The sequence below is a fragment of the Plecotus auritus genome (assembly GCF_963455305.1).
Source record: "Plecotus auritus genome assembly, chromosome: 11".
Classification (NCBI taxonomy): Eukaryota; Metazoa; Chordata; class Mammalia; order Chiroptera; family Vespertilionidae; genus Plecotus; species Plecotus auritus.
This window is the reverse complement of record NC_137777.1, coordinates 19,852,738-19,871,489: the sequence shown is the minus strand read 5'-3', so window position 1 is coordinate 19,871,489 and position 18,752 is coordinate 19,852,738. Positions and strand designations below refer to the sequence as shown.

Sequence of the window (18,752 nt, the reverse complement as noted above, 5' to 3'; positions counted from 1 at the left end):
TTGAAATTGGGACTCAAAAGAACTGCTGGCCCAGAAAGAAACTCACTACAGACTGATTCATTTGCCTCCCAGCATAACCATTATTGCTTGTCTCATTTTCGGTTCTTATAAGTGTATTTCTAGTATCACATGATCTCACTCATCTAGGGAAAATAATGAACAACATAAACTGATGAACAAAAACAGACCCGGAGACAGGGAAGCATCGATGAGACTGTCAAACCTCAGAGGGAAGGTAGGGGAGGGTGGGGGTAAGGGGAAGAGATCAACCAAAGGACTTGTATGCAGACATATAAGCCTAACCAGCGGTCACGGACAACAGGGGGGTGGGGGCATGCATGGGGAGGGGTTTGGGATGGGAATGAGGGGATGAGGACAAATGTGTGATACCTTAATCAATAAAGAAATTAATAAAAAAATAAATGGTTGACCAAATACATCACCCTAATTTTTAAGTTGATAATTTTGTATGGCCCATAAATGATGTTATAAATATCCAAATGGCCCTTGGAAGAAGAAAGGTTCCCCCCCCCCTGGTAAAGGTTGTGGGGTTCCTTTAGGGTAATAAAATGTTCTAAAATTGACTGGGGTGATAGATGCGTAACTGTGACTATATTAAAAGCTATTGAAATGTGCACTTTAAATGGGTCAATTGTATGGTATGTGTATTATATCACAATAAAGCTGTTAGAAATTAAATTATGAGGTTATGGACAAAATATCTCCCTTTCATTGAATTCATAAAAATAAAACAGAGAGCTTTATATAATCTTACCTTATTAGCACATGTCAGATTACTGAAGCCACGTCCAGTAATCGTTATCAGTTCATTTACTGTTCCGGTAGATGGACTAATGTTGCTGATAGATGGTGAAAAGCAACTTGAAAGCTCAAAGAGCAATCTATCTGAATTTTTAACCCCGGTATTGTTCAGGCCGCACAGGGGTTCTGTTGCTAGGCAGCCTGTCACAGCGCTTCCCACGTGCAAATTCACAGGTTCTCCTTTAGACAAAAGAACTGCCTGTAAGTCATGGATAATATTCTAAAATAAGAGCTGTTTTCAAATTTCATTACTCTTTATTTTGACCATGGTGGTTTATATTCTAGTAAACCCCTTTTTTTAAAAAGACAAGAGGGGTCCCAGGCAGAACAAAGTTCAAAGAAAGACCTGGACGAAGATGATACAGTAAAGAGTGAATATAAAACTAACTTATTCTTCAATTTGTCTAAGGCCAGATCCCATAGGGAAAATAAAAATAATAACATCATTTCACAGTTTAATGTATTTTCGGGCACGTAGAGAATATCAGAACTTTTTAATATTATATATTATTTGAGGCACACAGGATTCTGGGAGAATGGCAAGACAACATTAATACAATCCTTATTAATAGAATAAAGTCTAGCCTCAAAGTAGTCCAGATGTATTCCAGGTCCTTTGGCTAGTAAGAGACAGAAGCAGGATTGGACCCAGTTAACTGCATCCTATTCCAGAAAGATTAAATATGCCGGGGTCACCGGAGTCACATACTGCCCATCTTTAACTCTTACCCTGAGTGTATGTGGCTTCGGCGCTGCCCACAAACAGGTGCAGGGGAATGTGCCTGGTTTCAGCTGGTAGAACGTTAATGACTCCTTGGAGAGCAATGGAGTGGGCCTCATCAACATACCCACTGCTGTAATAATGGATTCCAGGTGAAGTAAATTGGTAAGAAAATGAACCTGCCATAATTTAAGATTGTACATAATAAATACAAGCAATTGATGCATCTTTGAAGAGAAATTTGTTCAAATGCACATGCAGATGACAGGTTTCTTACGTTTCATATATTCAATAAAAAGTAAGTGGTAAGGAAATGACCTGGAGGCTACAGAGCTATCATGTATAATGAACTTACATTGAGGAAGACAAGATCCAGCTTTAACTTTTCTAGAAAACGATGTCAAATCTGGCATAACTAACCAACTTTTAAAGAACAACTCGACCAGAAATGAACAACAAACAAATAATACTTAATTTGTGTTCATGAGTAAAAAAGTTTCTAACTGCTACATGGATACAATAAAAAGCTTCTAAAAGGCACACTCCACGGAGTTGTCCTAGAATAAATACTGATGATAAGCTGATTCCAATCAACAGGATTTCATTCCTTGCCAGCAGACTGGTATACTTAAAAAATATTCCAATTTCCCTTCTATTTTGCTTGTTTCCATATATTTTCCATTGGTTTATTCCAGAATGAATATAGATACTTTAGGTATCAGAAACACATCAGCAATATATAAAATACCTTGCTTACATTCACTTATATCTTATGAATTTGTAAATTTTTGCTACAGCAAAAAAAAAAAGCCAACTAAATAATGTTGTGTATTTGCATATATTATTTACACACGTATTTTAAATCTAAACAAAATATCTTTTTATTATATCTAGAAAAAAGAAGCATGATGCAAAACTCAACAAAGTGGAAACATACCTGATGCTGATTTTTCTCTTGCATTCATAAACCCTTTGCCATCATAAGTTACACTTCCAGGACTGGAGACAGAGAAAACTCTATATCCTATTCCCCTAAGAAATGGATGTGCTTGCCAATGCCATCTCACAGTGTCTCCCACAGATACATTTAAGACTGATGGTGACCAGGCATAACCTAACCCATGTACTGGGAGCAAAAATTGGGTCACAGTTTATAAGAAAAAAAGGAAAAGGAATAAATAATTATTATAATTATCTTTGAAAATATTGCATTTTTATATAGCTACTAGTGAAATCTTTTTACATAACATGGTAAAACTCATATGTGCATAATTCAAACATGTAACAGAAATAAACAGAAATAATAAAAATTAAGGACAGAAGCTAAGGAAAAAAGTAACCTACACAACAATAAAACTGATGATCAAGACACAACTTGAAAATAATCAGAAAGTCAATAAACAAGTTGTTCAGAAATATCCCATGAAATAGTTTTAAAAGCTGATTAATTTTTTAAACATATTTTTCTCAGGTCCAGAGGCATACAAAAATCTATATAATTTATATTTGAATGTTCATTAAGAAATCCACTGACTGATAATAAACTAGAGTAATTCAGGAGGTTCTGTGCTGCAGTAAAACCCAACAGCAATTACTGAACTTGGAAACTAAAATCTGGCCTTTTGGACTCAAGTCTACCATTGATTCACTATGTAGTTCTGTATGTCAGTGGGGGTACCATTGACAAATTATAGAAAGAAATACAATAGACATTCTCTGAAAACTTTAAAGTGTAGAATACATAAAAACAAAATTAATTTCAGAGTAAGTGCTCCTATTATATACAATATATAAATGGTGGCTGATACCTGAATCTTCCCCATCATTGGTAATCCTGAATACATTCCCTGTTGAAGGAAGAGTACATTTTATGACATCTGATGATGATGATGTCACACTGCAAGGGAAGGACCCTAGAAAGAATAAAGATGGGATAAAAAATATCCTCAAATATTTTTGAACTATAGAAATAAAGTATAATTACTAAAAAGTCAAAGCTCTATAAAAACCTCATATTATATAGTAATCTTTTGGTACAGTTTTCTGATAGTAATCATGTTTGAGTCTTAATTATTTGTAGAACAGAGACCTTCATCTTTTTAAGTATTTCATATACATTAAATACACAATCATTATTTATTGAAATCAAAAGCGGTTATTCCGTTTCCCTTTACCAGCTTCACCAAATATACTTAACCTTTTATACACTAATAGGAAGATACAGCTTCCACGACTGAGCATATTAGTGTAATAAGTCAGCACCTATAGCACATCCTTAAAATAAAACAACTTGGCCGTGAGGATGGAACCCTTACCTAAGAGCACGGTGTTCTCCGTGGGTGTTGTGCTAAACCCCAAGCCCATTATAGTGATTTCAGTTCCCCCATATAAGGAACCTCTCTGTGGAAACATATTGTTCACTTCCAAAATGTACTGTATAGAAGCATTTAACTTGTCTCTGCAAAAGAAAAATTAACAGATGTTTCAACGAGCTTCCCATGAGGTCAGGCTGTGAAACTTTTCCCAGCGTAGGATTCATTTAAGAAGAGAATGTAATCTGATAATTATCATGAACCTCAATATGGTTAGATAGCATGTAGGTAATAGTTTCTCCCTCCAACCTTCATGTGAGTTCAGTTCCAAAGTTATGCCCTTAATTTGAAAAAGGAGATGAAGAAAGGTGAAAAACGCTTCTAAGTATTATAAGGTGATTGGCTGCTTCTTTTCCTATCCTGAAACTATGAGCCCCATGTGTTCCACAACGCCATCAAGTTTATGTTCACTGCCATACCTTGTGGAAGCAAACCCCCAGTTTCTGACTTCTACGTGGATATCATGTTTCCCAGGAGACAACGTGGGCAAAAGGCATCTGATATCGGTGAAGTTCCAGTGAAGAATCTGGCAGGTTTTTCCTCCCACATATACCTCCATGCTTCGTGTGAGGTCAGTTCCAAAGTTATAACCCTTAATTGTTAAATTTCCTTCTCCTATTATTTAAAATAAAAAAGTTTTACAAAAAGTTCAACTTATTATGCAGTGTGCAGTTTGCATACGAAGTAAACCAACTCATCTCTTTCACTGGATTTGGGAAATCCCAACACTTTTGGAGGCAAAAGAGAAATCAAAAGAGCTGAGAGCTGTCATATGGAGATAAAATCTGCATTTAATTGTTTCACAGGGGAAAAAAAGATGGCAAAGCACTTCAAAAAAACAACAGTATTTTTCTCCTATTGCGCATGTTCAAAATGAAATAATAAATAGACTAATCTATGGGTTCTTTTTTTAAAAAAAAAAACAACCTCATGTCTGTTTTGCTTTAAGACACAGAACTTCAAGAGAAACTGTTTCAAAATGGTTTATATATGTCAAATAACTGATCTTATTGAAGAATGTGTTACCTAGTATTGTCCGTACTTTTGGACTAAAATCAGTCATAACTGGAGTCTGTAAACAATTGTAACTATAAGCATCCTTTGCTGTGGCTTGAAATCCATTGGTAATAACTGAAATATCAACTGTACCCTCAATTCTCTGAAATAAGAGAAAAAAAACAATTAGAAAATGTTAAATGTTGAGATACGGCTATCCAATGGCTAAAAGCAATCAGAATTATTCAAAATATACTTCCGAAGATGTTTTCTTTCAAAGTCATGAGTAAAAGTCAGTTTTCAGATATTTATAAAGTCCTGTTTTTAAATATAGGTTACATGTTTAAATTCTTTAGAGAAAGACATATGTTATGGTGGTTTTGATCAATTTAATTGCATCTATATTGCTGAATTTTTAAGGATTTGACAGTACAATAAAAATGCTCTAGACAAGTGATTCTCTAACTGATAAAACAAGATATAAAAAGTTGTGACATTTTGCTCTTAAAATAAACTCAAATATATTTTTTATTCCCCTTCACTGACAAATCACATTATTATATCGTTAGCTAACCTAGCTCCAGAATCCAAGACTAACATTTGAACCCCTAAAAAGATATTTGGTATTGCACATGCACAATTCCCAATTAGGAAAAACACTTCTTATATCTAGTATTTACTTAATGCACACTGATTGTTTAACATCATGATATAATTTAAACAAAGTAAGCTTTAATCTACCTATCCTCCAGATTCTCATCTCGATTATGATCCTATGCATACTCAAATTTCCTTTCCTACAGATTTCAACTGCATGATACCCATCTCAGTCTGCTACATTTTTTAAATGTGAGTGGCTGGATTCATCATCCTTTTGCACATAACAAACAAACTGGAGTCTTTGTTTTAATTTAAACACTATTTTTATAAATAAAGAACAATGATTGATTCTAAAATAGAATATTCCATGGGAAACTTCAGTGTGTTTTTTATCAATAAACTGAAAATTAACACATTTAAAATGTATGCTCCTTTGTAAAAACTAACATATTATCTAGCCCTAGCTGGTTTGGCTCAATGCATAGAGTGTCAGCCTGCAGACTTAAGGGTCCTGGGTTTGGTTCCAGTCAAGGGCATGTGCCCGGGTTGTCGGCTCAATCCCCAGTGGAGGGTGTGCAGGAAGCAGCCAATCAATGGTTCTCTCTCATCATTGATGTTTCTACCTCTCTCTCTCCCTCTTCCTTCCTCTCTGAAATCAATAAAAATATATTTTAAATATATATATACATTTGCTTCCCTGAATTTTTTAAAACTATTTATTAGTAATAAATCTTTTTTATCCTTTGATTTACATGGTCAACACCCATTCATCCTTTAAGCTATGATAGGACATCAGCTTTTTTGTGGAACTCTTTCTAACACTCCTTCCCAAATATTTTGTCTTTAATTTGCACTTACTCCTATTATTTCAAATGGAACACACTGTTAATATTGGTTTACGTGCCTGTCATCCTTATTGATGTGAATCTAAGTATCTAGAATATGGAGTAATATTTTGTATTTGGATATTGGCAGAGAGATGTTGAAGAAATAATTGTTAAAAAGCATAACTGAAACTCTGCACTTATTAGGAAAATATGTAATTTGTTTAACCCTCTACTGAGATGTTCCTTAATTCATAAAATTTCAGGTAAATGACTAAAATCAGATGCCTTACTTTTGGGGTTCTGCAGGTTATCTTATTCAAATCCCCATCAATCACATTGCAGGTTTCATTTCCAACTAATACCTTTGAGTTTTCATTAAAGCCAGTTCCAGATAGAGTCAGAAGATTACCACCTACATAAAGAAGAAAACAACCCAACAACAACAAAGTAACTATAACAACAAGAAACTTTTGGCAATAATCTAACTCATCATTCAGGAACTGTCTAATCATTTAAGAGATGGGTTGGCAAACAGATCAGGGACCAAACTTGAGATGTATACAATCACACCACACACCCCAGCCTGCGTTCTGAGGCCAGAGACTGTAAAGAAGCTGGGCTAAGCAATTTAATGAAATAACAAATTTGCAACCAACATTGCTTTTGGGACATTACCAGCAGCAATTATTTTCCCCGAGTGCCTCCTTCATACTAAAAAGAAATTATGCAGTTTCTATTTGCTCAACCATTCCATGGTGGGACATGAGAGTGAATTAAGACTCTTACCAAATTCCCAAATTTTAATACCTCTAAGTAAAAGTTAACCTGAGAAAACATCCCAACAAAATAAAAATAAACTCAAAACACGCCAAAAAGTTCAAAATCAGCACAAAATCCAAAACTAAGCATTGTAAAACAAACAAACACAAAATTCAAAGCAAATGAGACAACAGACAAAATGCGTTATTTTCTTCTCATCTTCTGCGTCAGCCTCCCTTTCCCCGATTTGTTCCCGGAACCTTTTCTGGGTCAAGTAGCTCCATGGAGACTGTGGTTACAAATGGAGCAGCTGGTAAGCAGAATAATAACTAATAAATCTTATCTTGACATAACTGATGAGCTTGTTATAGAAACATGTAATAATTGATGATATTAATTCAATAACCTAAGATGTAAGTATAAGCAGTCACCCTGACTAGTGCTTCATAAGAAACAAAAGAATTAGTCAGCCATTTAATCACTCTGACTCCTACAGGGGAGTCTCTTTGTTCTATATGAGGGAGGTTTGGGTTCCTCTCCCTTTACCCTGTTCTGGGAATAGTGCAATGAAATGAAGGAAATGAATGCAATGTTCTTTGTTTAGAACAATTAACCATTACCTGCTAAGCTTCCAGAAACAGGCCAGATGTGTGAGATCTGACTCTGATACATGAAGTGGAATACCTCGTCCTCTACGTTCCGTGCTAGTCCAACGTCAGCTATGGACACAGCAACTGGGAAGTGTCCAGCACTTCCATTCAGGAGCTGGCACTGGATCTCATTTTCTTGTGATAAGAAAGAAGAAGAAAATGATAAAGCCAATGTTTTTATGAGGTCAAACTATTGAAATGCTATATTTGCAAATATAAACATTCGCCTTCATTATTATACACCCAAGAAATATACCTAAGGAAAACTACTCAACTATTAATGAGAGAAAAAAAAAATCTTTACAAACTACCTGAAATCAGAACTTCTGGAAAAGAGTTAGAAAAAAGAATGATGAAACCAAAGTAAACAATTTGCTCCTGATTGCTACTGTGGCAAAAAAGGGGGGTATAATAATTTAAAAATTCAATCTGTACGACCATTTATATCAACAGTTTCTTTAAAAACTGGTTCAATATGCTGTTTATGTCCCAAATTGAGTAAAATAGTTTTTCACAGCAAAGGTGATTGAATCAAAATAAAAACACCTTCTTCACTTCATTTAGGACAGTATGTGTGTACTTGTAATACAGGTGCAGAACCGACTGGTAGATCTCAAGTGTGCATAGAAGACCTAACTGAAAACAACGTGAATTACATGAAAGATGGATTTGCTTACAGAGTTCCAGCTTGCTAGAATTAAGAAATACACCTAGGATTATGAAAGATAATTTTTAGGGAAATAATACTTATGGCCCTCATTTTTTCATGAGCAGAAAAGGTGAATAATCTTTAAATTCTATGTTAGTGGATAGGGTTTCTGTTGGCCTAACAGTCAGGGAAGATGACCACATCCTCTTCTTCGTGAATAATGGGGCATTGTCAAAGCATAGGCAGAGGAACTGTGGAATACCGGAGCAGAAATCCGCATATTTCTGTGTCTCAGACACCCACCAAAGAAGAAAAGATTTTATGTAATCACTTTATGAAGGAAAAAGGAGAAAAATCAACTATCATGGGATAAAGACTTGGTACAACAGTGAAAGGTTTAGTTTGTGGTCACAACCAACGATTAAAAAGATAAAACATTTTCCCAGAGCAGTTTGCCAATTTCATGACCCCACAGGTTATCCTATAGGATAATAGTGGTCGTTGGTCCCACATTCTCTTAGAGAAAGACAATTACACTCAATAAGAATAATTTTCAAAAGAACCTACCATTCACAGAAAGAAGGGAGCAACCTATTGGTCCAACTGAGATGGAAACAGCTGAACTAGGAGAGAATCCAGAACCTGATATGGTTAGAATTGTTCCTTCTTCAGAGGACCCTGAAAAATGATGTTTAAATAACAATGTTAACATGAAAAAACACAGAACCTGTAGTTATGAAATCAGATATTTCTCAGAGAAAAATAAGTCTATCTTTTAAAAGATATAAACAGCCCTGACTGCTTTGGCTCAGTGGATAGAGCGTCGGCCTGCGGACTCAAGGGTCCCAGGTTCGATTCTGGTCAAGGGCATGTACCTTGGTTGCGGGCACATCCCCAGTAGGAGGTGTGCAGGAGGCAGCTGATCGATATTTCTCTCCCATTGATGTTTCTAACTCTCTATCCCTCTCCCTTCCTCTCTGTAAAAAATCAATAAAATACATTTAAAAAAAATAAAAATAAAAGATATAAACAATCAGCCTATAAGCCAGCAAGGGGGGAGGGGAGACACATTTATTCAGCAATGGTATTTTTTCCATCAAATTCCTCTACATTGCTTTTTATTTTGAATCTGTGTATTAATAGAGATTAGTGGGAAGAATTATCTTACTGCAAGTTTGAAAAAAAGTAAGGAAAGGAAAATGATTCTTACAATAAAGAAATTAAACAAACATCTCTAAATGGCGACAGACTATTTCAGAGCTGCCATCACAAATTCATGAGAAAAGGATAAACAGTGAAATAAGTGTTATGGACACTTCCCATTTGAACTATAGTAAGATTCCTCTCTCTAGGGTGAGATACATCCTCAATCAAGTACCTCAGAGATTCCAGTTTACGCTTGCTTTCCCAGAATCTTATACTTAATGGTTTTCCATTCAACTCTTAAAAGTATCCAGATTTGATCAATAGATGATACAGTCACCCTACTTATATAATATCACACACAACGAAGATCCCACATAGATTTAAATAGCTAAAAATAAAAAAACAAGACTAAAATTTTAGGGGGAAAAATCAAATGACTTCTTTTGAGTAAGAATTAATTTTTTTCAGAAAGTACAGATAACATTGGAAGTTCATTACAAAATACAAAGATAGATGCAAGTAAATAAAGATACCAAAGTACAACCAAATTAAAGTTCATCAAATCCTTATTCTTAAAAGTTTTGAGCCCGTGAAACATGAATTAACCCAAAGTTATTATCATTACTCTTTAAAAAGTCTGAAGAATATATTCTTTCATCACAAAGATATGCTATTTTTTTAAATTTGAAATTTTATTTTCTGATATATGATTATACTTCCATCACTTTAGGATTGTCAAGAGGAGGATTAGATCAATAATGGAGGCAATAGTGTGGCCCCAAGTGCTATTGTGATGGGAGAAACTGGCAGTACTGACCTTAGACTAAAAGACAAGGGTTAAAAATGATTACAGACATCCACCTTAAGACACTTGCAAACACCTCAGGCAGTTATCTTTAGCTACAATTTCTTTGTTCTTAAAAGCTTAGCAATTCTTGCAAAATTATATTGCCCATCCTCTAACAATTCATGTTGCTCCTTCCCCCTTTCTTTGTTTTAATAGGGAAGAGCTGGATAATTTATCGGGTAAATTTTCCTACTAATCACCAAGATTTAATATGTGATTACAGTAGCTGAACTATCTTTCTGACTGAAAAAAGCCACTCCGTAGAATCTTTAGCCCCGATGCTTATTTTGATCCTTAGGAGCTCAGACACAAAGCATGGTCATGTTTTAAAAAGCAATCATATACTATGAAGACATGGCATAATGTGTCCCCCAAGACTGAGTTCTTGGCAATAATTTCTCTGACTTCTATTCTCAAATCTAGGACCAAATTATTTTCTTTCACTGAACAGCAGCTGTCTCCTTAGTAGCCTTTTAGTGCTAAATCTCCTAGAAGTGGTCTCATATGATAAAAGATGTCAATCAACACCCTAGGTAGTAGAGTTTAAGAACAGTGCCTCAATATCAGATGAAATTTTAGAGACTGATTCTAGTGGTGTGAAACTGAACAAGGAGAAGACTAGTGAGTCCAACTTTAAAGGTTTTTTTTTTTTTCAAAAATAAGTCATCAATGATCTGTCCATAGCTTTCCAATCTGATAACTTTCTTTGTTCCTATTATGTAGAACTGTTTGCTTGCCTTAGTTGGTGACACTGGAATATAAAAAAATCATTATCAGAATTTACTTTTTAAAAAAATATTTTTTTATTGATTTCAGAGAGGAAGGGAGAGAGAAAGAGATATAGAAGCATCAATGATGAGAGAGAATCATCGATCAGCTGCCTCCTGCACGCCCCCCTACTGGGGATCGAGCCCTCAACCCTGGCATGTGCCCTTGACTGGAATAGAACCCGGGACCCTTCAGTCTACAGGCCGACACTCTACCCACTGAGCCAAACCAGGTAGGGCCAGAATTTACATTTTTGCTAGTTGTCTTCCACCCCATACTCTCAGCTAAAAAGCAAGAGATTACCTTTGGAAGGGCGTATGGTCCGGATTATGGGAGTAGTCATAGGATCCCATGTAAACCCACAGTCACCTGAACATTTAGCAGGAATTCCATTAACATAGACTTCAACCTTCAAATAAATAAACACGGAGACAGAGAATAGAGTAAAGAGGTTGCATGTTTCAGAAGAATATGCAAAGAATTTAGAATGAACGATGAAACTTTGTTTCCTTGTTTCTTTATAAAAATTAGTCTATTCTACTTGGACTTTTTCTGCTTTGACACTTCATTCTTTCATTCATTTATTCAGCAAATGTAACCACTCTGTATCAGGCACAGTTGTAAATGTTAGAATATAGGAATACAACATTGAACAAAACCTATGACATCCTTGCTGTACCAAATTTATAACCCCCTTGAGGTGAGAAAGATAGTTGCAGAGGACCATAAAAATAATTATGAAAACGAAATGCACATGCCCTGGTTTTAAGTGCCATGAAGGAAAATAAAGATACTCTAGGAAAAGTCACCTAAACTCCTTATATTCTAATTTTCTCATCATTAAAGTGGTAACATTAAAGATCACTACACAAAGTTTCTGTAAAGATTAAATGAAAGCATATATTTTCAAATTCTAACAGGCAGTACTAGAGCTTAAAAATCCATTCTTTTATTATAAGGAAGAAAACTTTCCCAAAGGTCATAAAATAACATTATTAAATTGACCAAGACCAACTGTTAACACTAATATTCACATGAAAATAAAGATGTCATCTCTCTTGTTTACCAGGCCTTTACTGTATTACAAACTAGCTATACATTTAAAATTATAAATGTTTTAAACGTCATGAGGAAAGTTTCAAAAATACCTGTGGCTGTTGGCTGGGTGTACGAAGTAGGTCTCCAAGTATGCGTTGTCTGAATAAGCCACCTTCCTTTACCTTCGTAACTGTCATATTGGCATTTTCTCCAATAATGTTGGAATCATTAACCTGTTTTTAGACAAAATTCTTTTACTAGAAAGCTCTAATGACCACACTAATTTTTCTTTTTAAATTTTAGCATGGTTGAAAGTGAATAAAAGATAAAGGATGAAAAAAACAAACAAACAAATAACAACCACCATTCAAAACCATTTCAGTCACATTTCTTGGGAAAGGAGCATAATCTATCCAAGGGAAAAAATGCTAAAATCATTGCACTATCATATATTACATCAATTATAACTTGAATGAAATGACTAAAGTTAGCTTGAATTTTAGAATAAAATATGTCAAAGGAAAATAGTTTAATAAATTTTATTTTCTCAAAATGTTCTATGCCACTTTGACAGGTGGTTTTTTTAATAATTAAAAATTTAGTCCTCTTCCCACCCGAGGGCCAGCTTTTCCACTTCTAGCATTTTCCACCTCTGACTATCCTGGTTTGTTACCCACTCAGGGGGTTTTATGTTCTGCCAATGATAAAAGTAAAACCAAACCAAAATGTACAACTTGCAAAACCCTCTACCAATATGGTAGCCTTGGGAAGTGTACACGGGCTGGCCATCAGATCAGCGTCTCCATGCTGAGAGCTTATGAAGTTGAAGAAGGTCATGTGTGAGCCAAAAGGATGAGGAGAAAGCATGAATAGGCAGAGGAGACTGGGCAGGAAAGAGAGAAGGCAGTAGATGCACGCACATCAGCAGAGATACCCCAGTCGCTGGGGCTGTGTCAGTTGCAGAATTTTCTAATTCTACTTCCAGGCCATGTGTGTGTTTCCTAAATACCCTCCACATCTTAATGACATCCATACAGCCTATGTACGGTACATGTATGCAGTATTTTATACCTTTTTTGGTTTGTTTCCTTTTCCCCTCAACCTCTTCTTTTTCTTTTTTTCCAAACAGTTTCATAAGCAGAGCTCTATTTTTTCCACCTTATGTCATGGACACATGTGGGTCTACATATGGCTGCATAGTAGTGAGGGTGTGTAAGTTTAACAACCACTCTTCTATTAACTGGGATTCAGGTTTCTAGGTTTTCATTATTATAAATAATGCTGCAGCAACTAGCTTGGTGCCTATACATTTAATATTGGCATCCTTATTTCAGTAGACTAGAGTTATATAGCAAAGAGTGCTGAATCATAAGGTATCTATAAGTCTGATAACTACTAAATTATCCTCCAAAAAAGTTGTACTAATTTCCTTTCTTACCCATGGAGCAAGAGGGAGACTGTTTCCTCATATTCTCATCCTCATAGAAAGCATCATCTTGATAATGTTTGACAATCTGAGTCCCGAGTCTCTTCTAGACGTCTCTCCTTCACATACTCAGCCTGTCTTCCCTCCCCTGCCCCTTCCACACTCTACTCACAGGTAAGCAGATGAGAGTTTAAGCTGTGACTACCTTATGAAGAGGAAAAGGTAATCTTTAAAACCACAAAAGTGTCCGAGGCCCCAGGACACAGCTCTCGTGCATAGTGGCAGAATCATGGACAGTGAGGCTGGTTATCCCCACCCTACCCTCTTAAAGTACAGACTTAGTTCTGAGACTGGCCCTGTCTAGGCTCCTCCCACATATTCCTGGCCTTTTTCCAGAGGGATAGGGAATAAAGTATGGACAACTATTCTCCATGATAGATAATATCTGGTCAATTTAATTTTGAACAACCTTCCCCTCAATTTCCTTTCTTTAATGTTAAGTCTATAGTTGGCGTTTAAAAAAATAAACACAGTCTCCAATTGTTTTCAGACTGTGGCAGGGTGCAAATAAGCATGCATCACGCAGAAGGAAACAGAAACCCAGCCAAACAAGGGCACCTGTAGCAGCTCCTGCTTTCCACATGCACTTCTCCACTTGATGTGCCATGAGTATCCAGCACAGGTTCCCTCTCGTGTAACGGAGACTCGTCCCACTCCTTCCAGGCTCTGGAGCGCAAACTGCAGATCTGCCGCCGAAACCGCAGCGGGGAGGCCTGCACTCACAGAAGGAGTCAAGGAGTCACAACCCTATCTCATCCTTAGAATGCATGAAATGTATTACTCGGAAACCAACTGTCCTCCTCCAGTACAGTAAAAATGAATTTGCATCCTACTGATGTCAAGAAATTATATATTTCTTGGAAACAAAAATTACATGAGTAATGTATCTCATGATAGGCTTGACTTAAATACTTTTCTTTTTAATATCAATTTACTTTATAGGCAACATATAAGCCATGGATATAAAAGAGAAACAACTTAAAAAAAAAAAACTATCACCTGGCGATATGTGTTTTTTTAAAATTGATTTTTAGAGAGTGAGGGAGAGGAAGAGAGAGAAAGAGAAACATTGATCAGTTGCCTCCCATAAGAGTCCCAACGAGGGATCCAATCTGCAACCTAGGTTTGTGTCCTGACCGGGAATGGAACCCAAAACCTTTTGGTGTATGGGATGATGCTCCAACCCAACCAATTAAGCCACTCAGCCAGGGCAAAAGAGAAACGAACTTTTAAGAATATGACCTGGTATATCTGGTGAAGCAATGAATAAAATATGAGAATGTTCCTCCCATCTGTGGCTTGTTTCATGGGGAGAAAATATTTGCAAAACACATAAATATTAAAGACCCATCTAAAAAATATACAAAGAGCTCTTAAAAACTCAAAAATAAGAAAACAGACAACTCAATTTTAAAATAGACAAAATATGTGCAGACACCCTACCTAACGATATAGTAGATAAAAAGTAAACATATAAAAAGATACTTAATATCATGTCCTTAAAGAATTGCAAATTAACAGTAATAAGATACCACTACACACCTATTAGAATGGCTAAAATAAATAAAATAAAATAACTGACAGTACCAAATATAACTGGGTCTACGTGTAACAGCAATACTCATTCATTGCTGGTGTACTGGTAAATGCCAAATGGTATAGTGACTTTGGAAGACAATTCGGCAGTTCCTTATAAACATAATCTTACCATATGATCCAGCAATCGCATACCTAGGTATTTAACCAACTGTGCTAGAAATATGTCCAAACCAAAATCTTCACATGAATGTTTATGGCAGCTTTTACTCATAACTGCTCCAAACTGAAAGCAATCAATACATCCTTCAACAGGTGAATGGATAAGCTGGTACATCCACACAGTGGATATTATTCAGAGATAAAAGGAAACGAGCCATCAAACCATAAGAAAATGAATATTGCTAAATGAAAAAATTAAATTACAATCTGGAAAAGGCAAAACCACAGGTAGTAAAAAGATCAGTGTTTGCCAAAATTTCAGGGGGAGAGGGAAGAAATTAATAGGTAAAGCACAGAGGATTTTTAGGGTGGTAAACCTATTCTCTATGGTTCTGTAATGGTGGCTATATGGCACTATGCATTTGTCAAACCTATGAAACTTTACAACATGAAAAATAAACCTCATGCATGCAAATTTAAAAAAAAAAGTGAAAATGTAATTTGTTCTGGGTCATTTACCTTTACCTTAGTAAGTTATGTAAATTACATAGAGACATGATATTAGAAAGAAGTACACTAAGATATATATTCTGTTTGCATAGAGCAGCACTGTCTAACTGACACATATACCACTGTTCCGGGCTTTTTTCTATACCTTTGAGAATATGTCCATAAGCTTGAATGTCAAAGCTGCCTCTGAGAGGTGCAGACGCTGCTTGAATTCTTTGAATACGGATCCTTGACTCCCCTGGCCAATTGTGTCCTCTGTAAACAGACTCATTCTCCGTCTCGTTTGTGATTATCTAATTTCCAAAATAAATATTGATAAAATGATTAAACACAACAATGGCTAAGATGATTTCTATTTCACCATGGTACAATCCTGTGACACGACATAAATGAGCCTCACATATTCAGGATTCCTCAGAACATTAAGGAGAGTCACATAAATCAACACAGACCGTACCTCAAGAGCTGCAATAATGAGGCTAAAGTCAACTCAGTCATCTGTGCAGCAATCAGCCGGAACCACAGTAATTCCTCATTAATTCAGAGTGTACCCTCCATCGCTCAAGGAACAAATATTTACTGAGCAGGGATTCTATTCAAGATACAGTGCTAATCACTGTGGGGAGGCAAAGAAACATGAGATGTGGCCTTGGCTATCAAAAGCCTAAAAACCCTTTTGGATAAATGCATATGGTGACTTGAAAACTTAACTAAAAATATGAGGAAGTGAATGATTCAGACTTGGGAAATATCTGACTAGTGTTGAGTGCCAATCAATTAACAAAAGTAACATATGCTATAAAAATTCATAAATTGTAACTCTAATCATGAAAATGATATCCTCCTGCTTCTGATCCCTCATAGAGATCTGTTAATCTTGTGGAATTTAGAACTGTTAGCCCCAATGCCCACAGAGATGATTAAATATAAGTGTCATAAGACCTATGCAAGAATGTTCCTAGCAATTTTATTCATGATAGCTCCAGACTAGAAATAATGCAAAAGTCCATCAATAGGATAAATAAATTGTGGTATATTCACACCATGGAATACAATGAAGCAATAAAGAAGAATGAACTTGAGCTACATGCAACACATGAATTTCACTGTATCAAATAAAAGAAGCTAGGTGCAAAAGAGTACTTACTGTATTACTCATTGATATGATAAAAAAAAAAAGCAAAACTAATTAATGGTGACAGAAGTCAAAATAGGGTTATCAAGGGGTGAAAAGTAAGTGATCCAATGACAAGAAGAAGGCACAAGGAAGTGTCTTGGGAACTAATGACTTCTTTATCTTGATCTGAGTAGTAATTACATGAGAGCATTTACTTGTAAAATTCATGGAGTTCAGCAAGGTTGCAGGATTAGAATTAACACACAAAAACCAATCACATATCTCTATACAAATAACAAGCATGTGGAGATCAAAATTAACAATACAAGACCATTTACAAATGCTTCAAAGAAAATGGAATACGTATAAATCTAACAAAACATGTACGGGGTCTGACCTGAAAATTGCAAAATGATGATGAAAGTAATCAAAGAAGACCTAGATATGCTGATAAAAGAAAACAAGAAAGACCTACATAAATGGAGAGACACACTGTGTTCATGAATTGCAAGACTCAATATAATAAGGGTGAAAATTCTCTCCAAAACAATCTAGATTTAGTGCGATTCTTATCAAAATACCAGCAGGATTTTTGTAGACATAAACAAACTTACTCCAAACTTTATATGAAAAGATACAGGACCTAGGATAGCTTAAAACAATTTTTTACTAAAAGAATAAAGTGAGAGGAGTCACTATACCCAATGTTAAGACACATCTAGCTACAGTTTTCAAGAGGTTGATGTTGGTATTGGTGGAAGGATCAACACATGGATGGAGCAAAGGAACAGAACAGAGAATCCAGAAATATACTCACACAAATATACCCAACTGATTTTTTACAAAAGGGCAAAAGTAATTTAATGGAGGAAGGATAGCCTTTCCAATAAATGGTGTTGGAGCCACAGGCAAACAAATGAACCTCCACCCAAAATTTCACATCTTATACAAAAGTTAACTCAAAATGGATCATAGCCTTAAATGCAAAATGTACAGCTATAAAACTTTCAGGAAAAAAAATAGAAAAATATTCAGGACTCAGTGGTAAGGGAATGGAACTAAAAGCTCCATTCATTTAAAAAAATGTTAAAATTGATCTCATCAAGATTAAAGATTTTTGCTCTATGAAAGGCCTTATCAAGATGAAAAAGCAAGGTGCAGACTTGGAAAAAATATTTACAAGGCACATATCTGTGGTCAGATGAACCTATACATCTGATAAAATTGTACAGAACTACACATATACACAAAGGAGAACTTTAAAAACTCAACAATAAAAAAATTATTCAATTAGAAAATGACCAAAAGAAAAAAAAACATTTCACAGAAGAGGATATATGGATGTTCAACATCCTTAGCCATTAAGGAATGCAAATTAACACCAAAATGAGCAATCAGTACATAACCTATCAGAATAGCTGAAATTAAAAAAAAGTGTTAATGCCAATGCTGTCAAGTTTGTGCAGAAACTGGATCACTCACACATTGCTGGTGGAACTCTAAAATGGTATAGCCACTTTGGAAAAGAATATGATAGTTTCTTACAAAACTATATATTTGATAATTGCACTGCTGGGCAATTAACCTGGAAAAATGAAAATTTATGTCACACAAAAACCTGCAGATGAATGTTTATAGCATCTTTATTTATAATAGTCAGAAACTGAAAACAACTCAAATGTCCTTCAATGAGAAGGTGGTTAAAAAACTGTGGGGCATCCATATCATTAAACGCTACTCAGCCAT

At 35.5% G+C, this 18,752-nt stretch overlaps 1 protein-coding gene across 1 annotated transcript in view; it reads right to left on the bottom strand.

The window, feature by feature from the left end:
- PKHD1L1 (PKHD1 like 1) overlaps positions 1–18,752 on the bottom strand; it is a 140,977-nt gene that overhangs the window by 70,312 nt on the left and 51,913 nt on the right. Inside the window, exons 24-37 of the mRNA XM_080646789.1 lie at positions 16,035–16,182; positions 14,240–14,394; positions 12,306–12,428; positions 11,461–11,566; positions 8,964–9,074; positions 7,718–7,882; positions 6,629–6,750; positions 4,942–5,074; positions 4,335–4,530; positions 3,859–4,001; positions 3,352–3,456; positions 2,481–2,669; positions 1,552–1,722; positions 776–1,002 (exon numbers count right to left, since the gene is read on the bottom strand). Of these exons, the coding sequence (XP_080502915.1) occupies positions 776–1,002; positions 1,552–1,722; positions 2,481–2,669; positions 3,352–3,456; positions 3,859–4,001; positions 4,335–4,530; positions 4,942–5,074; positions 6,629–6,750; positions 7,718–7,882; positions 8,964–9,074; positions 11,461–11,566; positions 12,306–12,428; positions 14,240–14,394; positions 16,035–16,182 (2,094 nt within the window). The remainder of the gene's footprint in view (positions 1–775; positions 1,003–1,551; positions 1,723–2,480; positions 2,670–3,351; positions 3,457–3,858; positions 4,002–4,334; positions 4,531–4,941; positions 5,075–6,628; positions 6,751–7,717; positions 7,883–8,963; positions 9,075–11,460; positions 11,567–12,305; positions 12,429–14,239; positions 14,395–16,034; positions 16,183–18,752) is intronic.